The sequence below is a fragment of the Gymnogyps californianus genome, chromosome 6 (genome assembly GCF_018139145.2).
Source record: "Gymnogyps californianus isolate 813 chromosome 6, ASM1813914v2, whole genome shotgun sequence".
Lineage (NCBI taxonomy): Eukaryota > Metazoa > Chordata > Aves > Accipitriformes > Cathartidae > Gymnogyps > Gymnogyps californianus.
Genome location: NC_059476.1, coordinates 29240043 through 29253314, shown reverse-complemented (window position 1 = coordinate 29253314; position 13272 = coordinate 29240043). Strand labels below are relative to the sequence as shown.

Here is a 13272-nt window from a genome sequence, read left to right as displayed (position 1 = left end):
AACTAGAGCACCTGACCAGAATGAATGACCTGCAGTATACTTTCTGCTACCCCAAGTAAACATGTGTTGTTTGAAGTTTTAATAGTAATAATGACGAAAAAAGCAAACATATGCACACACTGACCAGTTTTCTTACAGAAGACTATGTAGTTACACCTCAAAACCCACAGCTAATGGAAGCTTTTAAAGACTGTCTCCACATCAGTCAGAAAATTCATAAACAGGGTTTCATAATCACAAAAGGGAGTAAAAACAAAGTTCCTAAACAAGACAAAAACAAGCTGAGTAGACAAAGGAAACTGAAGAACAACAAAAGTCTAGTACTTCATTTAAAAAATGGCTTTTAATATAAATCTAACACAAAAATAACCAAAACACCCTACAATCATCTCAAACAAATCCTCAAGGTTTTCTCTTATCAATTCCCTGACAATTTGGCAAGCGCTTGTTTTCTCTGTTCTGCAGTCATATACTCACAGGCTTCCAAAATATTTACTATAATTAAAGTCTGTTGAACTGTTTTTGCTTTTACCCATATTCTTCCATTCATTCCCAGCACCAGCTCAAACGGGTACAATTGTGACAATTCCTGAATTATTTCACATTTGGGAGCCAAGAGTCTGTAAACAAGATTAAAGAAAGTCAGAGGAACAAGTAAGTGCTCACATTTGACAGACACCGCACTATTATCAATCAATAACTAAAGCGCAATACTGGTGTTATGGGAGCTATTAAAGCAACACCAGAAGGTAAGACAATCAAGTTGCATATGCATCCAAAATAGCAATACAGTATCAGATTTTTAATTCTCCTCATATAAAAATATATGCACCTAAAGAAATACAGCACTTGTGAATTTAGGGTTTTTTTTCCTAATTAGATTCAGAAGTAATACCTGACAAATTTAAAGTGAATTGATACTTTTATGACAATTCTATGGTTTAATAAATTCTAAAGTGACACTGTTTGACAAAATGACATTTTTAAAGTGCTGCTATTTATAAATTTGTCACCAGAGTTAAAGATGTCTCCTTCAAAACACGCCTTCCCTTCTCCTTCAGGAGACAACAGCAGTAAATAGAATATTTTGTTTTTATTAGGTGACAGCATACTGAAAAATAAAAGTGTCAAGAATATTGTAATACATCTAGGATTAAATCAAGCTTCAGCAGGCTTTCTCAGAGAAGAAAAGCATATCAGGATTTGGCAGTTTACTTGTAATATACTGTTATTTCTTTACTTGCATACACACAAAATTTGGAAAACAAGCAGAATAGCTGCAGAAATATTTTTATCAGTTCACACTGATTTCTGATGGGACATGTAAACCAGACAAATCATTAAAAAAACCCAGGTATGAAATAGCTGCTCTGCATCTCCAGATTACTTTTCCAAAGAACAACAAAAAGAAACAAAAACCCCCACCCAAAAGCAACGACAAAACTTGACTATCATTTATCCATTTAATCTGGTATTCTTTGATAGTCACAAAAATCTTGTATTTACATCAGCGAAAGTAACTCCAAAGTTCACAATACATTTAAAAGCTTTGAAACTGTTCCTGGATTAACATGTCAGTTTTAAATGAAAATCGCACATATTTTTTTATCTGTATCCTTATTTCAATGCAATTTATTTTTCTTTGGAAGTCAGAAAATAATGTGTATTGATGTGGAAAGACCCCTTTAATCAGCTGTCAGCCAAATGTACATCCCCCACTATCCCATTAAGCAGAAAAAGGACAGTCAGCATTTCCAATTTTTAAACCCCAAGGTAGCAGGTACATACCTGAAACCCGAGCTTGAATGTTTGATTTCCCCAGATCACTAGTTTTATTTTCCATACTGCCTTGGAAACCACATCATTTTTTTTAAACAGGTCACACACCACCATATAGAAGAGCATCTAAATCTCTTAAGGGGGAAAAAAAATGCTCCTTCTAGGTCAATATCCATACTCCATTCAGTAAAACTGGCATAAATGCACTAAAACAATTACACACTGATTACCAAATTGTCCACACTCCTCAGAAGAAACAGTTGTGCAAATCCTACCCGCCATATTACATGTTAGAGTGACTACTTACTTTTCTTAGTACTTACTTTCTTATTAGACCTAAGGAAACTTTAAAGAGGAAGCCATCTTGTCCAATTATTCCCATTCCACTTGATCTTCCACTGCTGTCTATACAGACCATCTCTGGTTCCACGTCTTTATTTGCTACAAGGAACTGACCATAAATAAGATCTCCCACCTAAACAAAGCAGTGTCAAAAAGCAAAAGTAGTAGAATACTGCACATTGGTAAGAAATACTCAGTTGATAAAGATCCTCTCATGAGGCCACAAAATAGTTTTAAAATATTGGGGACAGAAAAATAAACTGGTATAATAGGAATTTTCATTTTCTCTTCTACTAAAGGCAACATCCTCCAGGAACAATTATCTTGTATCATTACTGGAATTTAAAAGATATAAAGAAAGTACAGAATTTTATTTCATGGAGTATTCCTCTTTTCTTTTTTAAATACCAAACATCAATTCCTTTCTTCAGACTTTGAGGGTATTAAAAGTCTAAGTAACCTGCTCTTGTAATCATTTATCAGGACAACAAAAAAAAAAAATCATCACACTAACCTATTTTGGTTTTCTTTACAGTCCATTTTTACATTCTGATGTTATTTCAGTTGAATGCAGAAGCTGTAGCATGCATGTGCCACGCAACTGTTTAACAGTGTTATTAAAAAAATGTTTTCTATCAGTATCAAAGGGCGTAAAAGCTTGTGTTAAAACCTTAACTTCAGAATGCCCCCTTGGATGCACATTACTCGTGAACTGCATCTACTGCTGGCAGTATTATGGGAAAGTTAAAATGTAAGAAGTGAAAAGCCTGCCATCTGACAGATCTCAAACTACACTAGTTACATGTTCTCTTAAGAAACCTCAGAAAGCCCACAGCCTAGTCGTGCAAAAACCTCCGAAGAGGGCCAAGGCGAAATTATTGCAAATAAATCTGCACTCCTCCTTTTACATGTGCCTTATAAAATTATTTTACTAAGAAAAACTACTAGAATAGGATAGAAGCACCATCAAACAACATCGCTAAAGCATTACTGCCAACAAACAAGAGCATTAACCTGCACATTCGGCCTGTTCCTCTTCGTGGCTCCTTCAAAGGCCAAGTAGGACAGAGAAGCCTGCTCGCTCCCACCGACGTCCAGCTTAAACACGTCTCCCGCTTTGGCCGTCACTATTCCTATTACGTGGTCGCCCCTGACCGGAACATACTGCAAACGGGTTATGCAAGCGCGGACAAGACGGCGGCTTCCCGCCCCCCCCCCCCCCCCCCCCCCCCCCCCCCTCCCCGCACACACCCGGTCCCTCCGCGCCCCTACCCGCTTCTGCTGCGAGTCCACCCAGTAGGCGCCGCCCGCCGCCGCGCCGCCGCCCGCCTGGCGGTGCCGCAGCAGGCCGCACTTGGTCACCAGCAGCCCGGCCGCGCACCGCCGCAGGCCCGGCCCGCAGAGCAGCCGGCCCCGCGGGGCCGCGCCGGCGCCCAGCCGCAGCCGCTCCTCGTCCTCGTCGGGGTAGGCGGGGAGGAGCAGCACGTCTCCGGGCAGCACCACCTGCCCCACGCAGGCCTCGGCCGCCGCGCCGCGCCCCGCCGCCATCGCCGCGCAGCCGCAGAACCGCCGCCGGGGGCCGCGCATGCGTGACGGAGGGGGCGCCGAAGCGGCCGGGCTGAGGCGGGCACCGCGGCTCTCCGGCGGCGGCAGCGGCGGCGGAGCACCCCTACCGGCCGCTGTTAAAAGGGCGGCCGCGGCCGCAGCCCGCGGGTGGGGCCCTCAGCCCCGGGGGTGAAGGCGGCTGCGCCTTTGCCGCCCTGTGAAACGTGTCCGCAGGGCGCCAGCGACATTCTCTGGCCAGAAGCGTAATACCTGCTCCCGGCGCCTGTTTCCTACCTGTTATGTGAGAAACACTGAAGCCAGCTTCTTACCTTTCAACAGTCAGTTTTATCAGCTGTACGCTTCATTACTCCGATGCAGTCTTTCATTCTGGAAAGGATTCATTCTGCAGCCTTTCATTTCTGCTAGGGAAAGACCAAGATAATGTTAGTGCAGTTAAGCTTCAGAATTAATACAGACACTGAACTAATTCTTTCAGCGGCAATTATTTGCAGGGGTTTTCAATATGATTAAAAGTTGCCAGTAAAGCAACCAGCTAGCCAAATTTGAGGTGAATGTCAGCCAAGAAGTTTGTCAGTGAGGAGAAAAGATCACTCTGCTTTAATGCTGGAAGTCTTAACTTCAAGCATGGGAGATCACCGCTTTATTTAAAAAGGTACCCTGTACTTGGCTGCAAAATCCTTATTCAGTGTTAGCTCAGGTTCCTTGTGCTAAAATTCCAAGAATATTGTCTTCCCCAAATTGCTTTCTAGTCTTTATCTACGTGTGTGTATGTATTTATACACACAGAGACTGATTTAATCTCTAAATTAATCAGGAAGGATCTGTACGTTGCCGGTTGATTGCATCCGGCACTGACTGAAGATGTTTTTCGTTTTTGTGGAAACCCCTTCTGTTACGAGAGGAAACTGTTCACGGAGAGATGGCGTTAAACGCATTTAAAATGGGTTTGTCCCGAGGAAGACCCCTACCGCCACCCCGAGGAGCGGCAGCGGAGGCTCCGTTTCAGCTGTATCGCCGCGCCGCTCGTCGGTGGTTCACCCCCCCGCCTGGGCTCACAGGCGTCCCGGACGCTTCCCCGGGACTCGCCTCCCGCGCCCGGCGCCGCGCCCTGCTCCCGACGGGGCGGCCGGCGGGCCCGGCGCGCGGCGGCGGCAGCTGACCCCGCCCACCCGGCACCGCCCCGCTGTGCCGCCGCGCCCTGTCTCCAATCGCGTGCCTCCTGCCGGCCACGTGCAGGTCGCGCTGCGCTCGCGAGCGGTGTTGCTTAGCAACCCAGCGCGTTCTGGGGCGACGCGCGGCTCGCCATAGTCTCCCTGCGCAGGGCGCCGCTGTGGCCGCTACGGCGTTGGAGCGGGTGGAGAGGCGGCCAACAGCCGCTGGGCCGGAGACAGGCGATCGGTAGGAGCGGGTTGGTGAGGTGGAGGGCTGCCGTCCGGGGGCTGCGCTCGGGGCTCCGGGAGCTAGTGTCAGGGAGCAGCAGGAGCGGGGCTGCTCTCTGAGGCAAGGCGAGCGGGGGGAGCCGAGGGCGGCTACAGCGCAGGCCAGGTAATTACCTCAGCGACAGCGCGCAGCCCGCCGGCGCCAGCGGCAGGTGATGACAGCACCAGATCCTAGTGGCAGTCCACGGAGCACCGGGCGAGGCAGGGTAACGTGCCAGGTCCACCAGAAAATCCGAACAGCACCGCAGGAGCAGGGCTAAGGAACAGGCCCGCCCAGCGGGTAGCTCAGGGGAGGGGTAAAGGTCCCAGCCTGTGCTTACATGGAGCCCGGGGGCAGAGGACGTGGGTGGAGGCTCGAGGTGAAAATGATCGGGACAATTAAGGTCTACTAGTGCCCTCAGGGCCCTGACAGCTAGCTCCGGACCCGTCACCTCAGGAGCCGGTGTGAACGCGAAGGGTGAGAGAGATTTTATATCCGCGCCATTTCACACAGGGCAGTGTGAACTGCCCTGGCTCTCTGCTGCCGACGGGGCCGTGTGGCGCAGAGCTGCGCGGCGTGTTTAGGGGGACCTGCTGCTCGACGGGCGCCGTTCCTAGCGAGGGATCCGCTGCCGCCTCCGGGCCAAGGCTGCGCAAGACGGATTCAGTCCCGTTGACAGCACACGAAGGGTGTTTCAGCACTGCAGAAATCGGGTTTCAGATGTGTTATGTGTTCACTGGCGCAGGGCCCGTAAAACCTTGTGTATGCACAGAGATTTGTGCCTTTCATAACTGTATAGAGTGATTGCTTCAGGCCTGGTCTTGCATACATACCCTAAAGATAGCTTTGTTAGTTCAAACTAAAATCTGTCCTTAATCATTCACAGCACTCCTTCGCTGTTCTTCAAATATGTGTATAGAAGTTTTCTATGTCCTGTTGTGGTTTTGAGGTTTTTTGCTATCATGCTGACCTAGAATTACCAGCATATTTCCAAGCAGTTTCTGAATTATACGTGCCTAAACAGTAAGGGGGGTTTTGAGCATTTTTTCTGCAGTGCTTGTTATAACTGATCTATCACTGGAGCTTTTAAGAACTAAACCAATATTAAATTTAAATAAATTTCTTCTATTAATTGCCAGGTTAATAAAAAGAGTAATGTTGTATTAAGTATTTGGTGCCTGAGGCAATAATTCTTAAAAACCCTAATTTTATTCTGACTGATGGCTAATGTCTGTCTGTTTGTTGTTAGCAGATGTGAATGGAGTCTCAGTATCTGAAGAAATGCCTAGGAAGTTGCTTGAAAAAGGGACTGGCAGAGGTTGTAGAGCATCGGCCAGCAGATCCAATAGAGTATCTGGCACATTGGATTTACAATTACAGAAAACTCTTAGATGAAGAAAAAAAGGTGGATCCATCTTGGGCAAAAAAATTAATGACAATATAATTGATGCTGTTTAATCTCTCTTTGTTTTTTTAATTGATTCTGTGTTACCTCTGAAATAGAGAATGTTGGAGAGGATTGAGCTGGAACAAGAACGAGAGGCGGCCCTAGTAGAACTTGAAATGTTAAGAAAAATGAAGGAAGAAGAGCTAATGATCCAGCGGAAATTTGAAGAACAACGTCAGGTTAATAATACTTAATAATAGATAATTATAAATAGTATATGATGCTGTGGCATCTTGTAGCTCTCTGTATACTTCTAATCTCTGTATAATGATTTTGATAGAAGGTAGCATAAAACAAGTATTTTAATCTCACTTTTCTAAATAATAACTGAAATGATTAGGCAGCACATGGGAAGGAAAACTTACATACTATGCGTTAAAATGTTATAAAAAAAATGAAGGAGCCTAAGGTAAAAAGCAACCGATTTAAGACTTACATGAGAAGTAACTTAAAATAAGTAGACTATCTTCTGTAGTTAATTATGAACAAGAGCTGGTGCAAATAAAGCTAGAAATCATTGCAAAAATTTTTGACAGGCCTGCTAGGAGGCCTGGTAGTAATAAGCAATCATTATCTCAAGCTACTTCAGTGTAATATCAGTAACACAAAAAAAGGTAATGAGAATGTATACACAATTATAGAGTCCTGAAAATGGTTGGGAATCAATGAATGAAGATTGCATATTTAAGCAGTATGTATAGCCTGATCTGATGACGTGCCTTTTTCTTTCCTTAGCTACTTGAGCATTCTGTTGGCATAAAGCAATTTGAATCCTATACTATATGGACTTTAAATATGAGAAATAAAGATAACATCTATGTTTCTAGCTATTCTTTATAAAGGAGTCATGTGAATTTGACCACACGTGTAACAGCCTCAGTGTTGCTGTGGTAATGTTGACATTATCTGACTGGATTTATTTACATGGCTGACTTTCACGATGTTAAAATCAAAAGTGTGATTTTAAATCTGTACTGGTCTTGTTAAGCCCAGTTCTAGTGTAAGATGCATTCATTCTATTGTACTTGCACTTTTTAAATTTGGAATTTACTAATTTGCAGACCAAAAGTTATGTGCTTAAGGATTTAACGACTCATTTAAAATAGTAAATGGAAAGAATATGAGACTGTGCCTAGAGATAATTCACAGAGAATTAAATAAATTATTTTATGTAAACTACGGGAAAGATGTTGAACAATATCCACATTAGACACATTTTTTAACCTAACTCACCATTTTGGCTATAGTCACATACTCAGCCATGTTTTGATTATATGTACCAAAAAGGAATGTGAAAACTAGTTGCTACCATATGATCATATTTATAGTAACTGCTCACAAAATGCTACAGCAAACAGTATTTGCTAGGCCCTAGTGTTGTTGAATGTGAGCACTTAGATTATGCAGTTTCTGAAGTTTTGATGCAATAGGACTTAGGCTCACAAAGAATAAACACTTTGTATTAGATATTTCCGATTGGAAATATTAAAGGTTGCTGATGAAGATGATTAATGTTAATGACATTGCTTACCAATCTTTTCTATTGATTTGATTCTGTATGGATTCATCTGTCTGTGCTAGATACTATATGAAGTATCAAACAGCTTAATCCAAAGTATAGGAGGTAATGAATACAGACTGATAAAGAGCATGCGAAATGAGGCAGTATCTTAAGTGTGTACACTAACTTCAGTTGTCTATTTCTTCTTCCTCTTGGTAGTAAAGCCTTTCTATCCATCTGAGTCTAAAACCTATGAAAATGGTGAGTCAGATGATACTGAAAGGGCTTTATGTTATTAAGATTGCAGTTATGTTTTATGCTTCCTTTTTTATTTTATTTAAGATTTCAATCATGAAATACATTGTAAGCAATGGGGCGGGGAAGATGAATGTGGTGGTTTTTCCTTCTAATTTGTCCTCTCTTAAACTGACTGCAGGGTCAGTTGGAACAAGAACGCGAGGAGTTGGAACTGCAGAATGAAGAAGATGCAATGCTGTTGCAGTGGAAAGATCAAGAGGTTTAAGCCAAAGCTTAGTCAGTCGTTTGAAAATACTGTTAATCAGCTGTCTTTTCCAGATGCAGGCACTGAATACGAAACACAAGGCAGAAGCCCATGGGTGTTGAACTAACACATAATTTAAAAAAAAAAAAAGTGAAAATGGGGGAAGAATGTCTGACACCTTGCTTCCAGTCTGGGTTTTATACTTGGATTTTGGTCTGTTCTATTAGGTTTATTTAGTTTATATTCAAAACAGAGCGTAAACTTATTGCAAAATTTAGCGTAAGGTCAGCTTAGTTGATGCTTTCACATTCATTGATGGTATTTATGAGAAAGTATTATAACTTAAGCATGCCTAATTTAAGCGTCTAGACAGTAAAGTTTTACAGTGTGTCAGCACAAAGTCCATTTGCTGTACCTGGAAAAGGAACTGTGGTTTGGAATTGGGATGCCTCTTGATTCTGAGATCCTCTTGGTGCACAGGAATTTATACTAACAGAAGAGTGTGTATACAGATGTCTGTGTAAATGTATGGTCTTTTAATGCTATTTCAGTAAAAACATACACTGATAACTGGCATGTTTATCTCAGAAAAGCTTTTAAATGTGAGTATCCCTCAAATTTACGTGGAGCACATCATATTTTAGAGATATGTACGTTTTTAGAGCGCTCTGTTAAAATACTGACAGGAGATAGTTGTAGAAAGATGACAGTATGAAAGTGGCAGAAAAAATGAATATGTAGAAATTTAAACCAAAATTCCTGTTATTTAAAAAAAACTGACAAAAATAATCTTAACAAGCATACAAAGACCATATTCACATACTAACACATTTGTATAGCACGCATCTAAAGTATTCTCTTTATATTAATACATAATGTCATTTTAACACATCTGAAATATTCTGTATAGATAATTATTCATGACATGGAATACTTTTAACTGAAAACTGGTTTTCATTACCATAGGAAAATGAAAAGACAATAGCTGAACTTACAGATAGACCTGGAGCGCCGCATTTGACCAGAGTTGAGGAGCTAGATGAGAATGGGCAGTTTGAGGTAAGTGTTTAGAAAGAACAGGGAGATTATAAATGATTGATTCTTACAGATTTGATTTCTGTGCTGACATGTCAAAGGTTAAAACTGTTGCAGTTAAGACTGTACTGATTCTCTCCTATGGTTTGAAGAGATGGTATGCTGGCCACAACCTCTAAACTGCCCATAGCCTGTTCTCTGGTACAAGTTAAGCCGTTCTAAAAGACTGTGTGGTGTTGGCTGACAAATCCTCAAGATTTAAAATGCCCTTTTGTATTCAGATATGTTACAAATGAAAGTATGAATATTCTCAGAGGGGAGGCAGCCTTCCTTTGCCATGTGAACAGGTAGTCATATACAACGTGTACTAAATCACAAAAGATGACTTGTTTTTGAGTGATTGAAGTTATTTATGTTTTTCTGGTTGGTGCAAAGTATGGTTTTTGTGCAGCAGAATGCACTCTTGTGCAGACATATCTGAGCAAACATTTAACATATAACACTGGATGCTAAGGACACAGAGTCCTCACTAAGGCTAGGACCTGCTGAGAATCGTTATCTGGCCCCTGTGCCAACATGAATGTACTGCTTTCAGTACTACAACTATGGCTCTATGTTGTGACCCTCAGACAGCTTCTATGCCCACATCTTTTTTTTTTTTAATTTTTTTTTTGTTTATTATTGCTTTTATACTTGACAGTCCAGGGAAATGAGAGAACATGAATCAGCCTTCATTTATTGTAAGGCATGGCAGTACATTTAACAGATGGTGCGAAATCACTCAGCTTTATGAGTATTCACTGGTCATAAAGATATTGATATCTGTCTGACTTTTTCCAGTTAGAGTATTCCAAGTGGTATGACTTGAGATTTTGATATACTAGTTTTAGTACATCATTATCGGAACCCTTTTTCCTTTATTAGCCTTAATAATTTGTCCACTTAATTTCTGGTATCAGTAGTGTAATTCTAGCTCAGAATTTATATTGTGATATTAATATGCTTTATGCTTAAGGTTACTTTAATAACAGCCTGTTTTATAAGTGTTCTCTAAATATATTTATGAACATACTTATGACTATTCTTAGGGTCAGATTTTCACAGGTGTTTTTTTCACTAAGGTAAATCAGATGAGTTCTCAAGATCTTGTATAGCCCCAATTTTTATAACTTTCTGATAATTACATATTAAAAAGTATTCTTGAGGCTTCAGGCATATTTTATGTGTTCTTAAATAAGTGAATTGCAAAACCAGACGTGAAAATGAGTAGTAAACTTACCTGCTTCTTCTTATATGTGCCATCTGTCAAGTTTTCATGCCTGAAGTCATTTAAAGTTTCATTACATTGGCCTTTGGTGATGTTATTTCAGGTTTTACAGTGATACGGTTTTTAAATTGAACTACAAATTAAGAACAGATCAATAAAATTAAAATATATAGACTTGTACTATTGAAAGTATACTGCTCTCAGAATCATAATACTTCATCCAGACTTGCTGGATTTTATAATAAAAGCCTGGTGATAAACCTCATTGTATTTCACTGAATGAAAGAATACATAATTATTTTGATGAATACCGACTTGTCTGTCATGTGGGTTTTTTCTTTTTCTTTTTTCCTCTTTTTTACTTTTTACAAAGTTCAGTTAATGCTGGCAACTGATAGAATTTCTTTTTTTCTTTTTTAGAGTGTAACAGATCTCATGGCAGAAGCAGAACAAGAAAGTTCCCAACTGATCTGAAAGCAGTAAATATATTTTCTACTCATTACTTGCTGATCCTGAAGTGTAATATCTTAATTTATGTATTTTATATATAGAACTGATTTACATGCCAGTTGCTTCAGTTTCTGTGCTTTCTGGGTGTTTGTATAAAGTCTGTTAATTCTGGCACGTGATGCTTCCTTTTTGTTCTTAAACCATTGTAGCTAGCACGGCTGACTCAGAGGAAGAAAACTGCAATTGAAATGAAAGCAGTAAATACATTTTCTACTTATTGCCCATTGATTTTTGAAGTGTAACCATAATAATTATAGATATAATTAATGTGTCAAGATTATTTTGGAGTAGAGGCTACAGTATGATAATTTGAATCAATATTAAAAGAATAAAAGATTATTGAAAAAGTTTTTTCCAAGGATTTGGATGGTTTCTGATAGAAAGAGGGAATGCTCTACAGATTAGAAGATGGAGAGAGAGTTCTGCACATCAAAGTAGATGCAAAAATCAAATCAGAAGATTTTCCAATTTATCTGGAAGAGATAAATAGAACTCTATGTGACTCAGTAGACAGATGTACTAAAAGATCTTGTCTGAGAAATCATGAGGGGCTTTTTGTAACACTAGGTGTTTGCTCTAGGCTTTATAATAACCTTTTCTGGTTATTGTGTGATATTAGGTGAGCTGCAAGTGTCTGCATATCAGTTTCGATTAGTCAAGTCTTAAAAAAATCTTTTCTGCTTTTGTCTTGAATTTGCAAATCAATAAATTACATCTTTGTTGTCTTTACTAAATACCATTAGTTCTCAAAGCTTCACTTCTAAAAAAAATTTGGAAGAATTTTAGCTTGATCCCTATTTATCTGTAAAAATAAGCTTAATAATCCTTAAAGATTGCATTAATTGTTGTAAGAACAAATTTCTGTAATCACCGATATCTTGGTACAGGTTGTCAAGAATGTTCTGTGTCTGTTCATTATAAATGGAAAAGACATCAGCATTAAGAAATCCTACGCTTCTTGGCTAAAACGTGCCTTTGCAGCTCAGTGTCTTCTAATGATACAGGTTAGTTGGACAATTAACATTAAGTCATTGCCAATATTGTATAATGAAAATACTCTTCATTACAAATTTAGTGCATAGTTAGTGCATTCACTGCATTCTTCAGTTTTGGGATGAAAGAGATTTTCGGGATAATTTCACTTTAATTTGGTTATATTATAGCTAGCTTTAAGGGTTTTTCTATCTTTGGCAAACTGTTAAAAATATCTATATACCCAGCAGGCAAAGGTCAATCATGTAATAAATATTTTTCTGCTCTAAATAACTTGTTCTGTTCATGTAGCTCATACTAGGCATAATCCTATCAATTTTTAAAAAGGTAAGTACTACTGATTTCTAGTATAGTAATATATTATTTTTCCCTTAAAAATAATAAAGTACGTTTATTAAAAAAATCCTGTTGGCCTCTTTATTGCCATATTGCTTTTTGGATGCTGTTAATTGGCATGTCTTATATGAACATCCTTAAAATCAAGAGAAAAATGTCGCTTTCCAGGTATAAATACTTAGAGATGTTTATGTAACTTTTTAAGTAATGAAAAATGGAACTACTTTTGTGACTAGGTGGTCAGGCTTTGCTATTTACATTTATTCTGCATTGGTATAGGTTTGCAATTTCTATGACAGTCAAGAACCTTTTCTGTGGAATGAATATGCCATTATGGTTGATATTCCAGCAAATCGATTTTGTCACAGTTTATGATTATATTTATTAGTAACAGGTAAAATAGTATCATTTTAAGGCTGCATTTCAAGATACTACAGTTCTAATTACACCTATTAACACTGTATGCACAGCAGCTTCTTGTGCCATTCTCAAAGGGATGGAGTAACTGGATAAATATATGGAGTTTCTCTTTTGAGCCAGTATGTATAACTGAATCTTGTTATTTAGATTAAAAT

At 39.8% G+C, this 13272-nt stretch overlaps 2 protein-coding genes across 2 annotated transcripts; one reads left to right on the top strand and one right to left on the bottom strand.

Moving 5' to 3' along the window:
- Window positions 1-324: 324 nt before the first annotated feature.
- EXOSC3 (exosome component 3) lies at window positions 325-3684 on the bottom strand. The gene is made up of 4 exons (XM_050899423.1): window positions 3394-3684; window positions 3136-3285; window positions 2103-2254; window positions 325-620 (listed from the first exon to the last, which is right to left on the bottom strand). Exons 1-4 carry the CDS (start codon window positions 3667-3669, stop codon window positions 419-421), a joined length of 780 nt encoding a protein of 259 aa, XP_050755380.1. The 5' UTR covers window positions 3670-3684; the 3' UTR covers window positions 325-418.
- A 1836-nt stretch (window positions 3685-5520) lies between these two features.
- Window positions 5521-11696, top strand: DYDC1 (DPY30 domain containing 1). The gene is made up of 6 exons (XM_050899369.1): window positions 5521-5583; window positions 6359-6511; window positions 6610-6732; window positions 8491-8571; window positions 9523-9615; window positions 11279-11696. Exons 2-6 carry the CDS (start codon window positions 6365-6367, stop codon window positions 11330-11332), a joined length of 498 nt encoding a protein of 165 aa, XP_050755326.1. The 5' UTR covers window positions 5521-5583; window positions 6359-6364; the 3' UTR covers window positions 11333-11696.
- Window positions 11697-13272: the final 1576 nt, after the last annotated feature.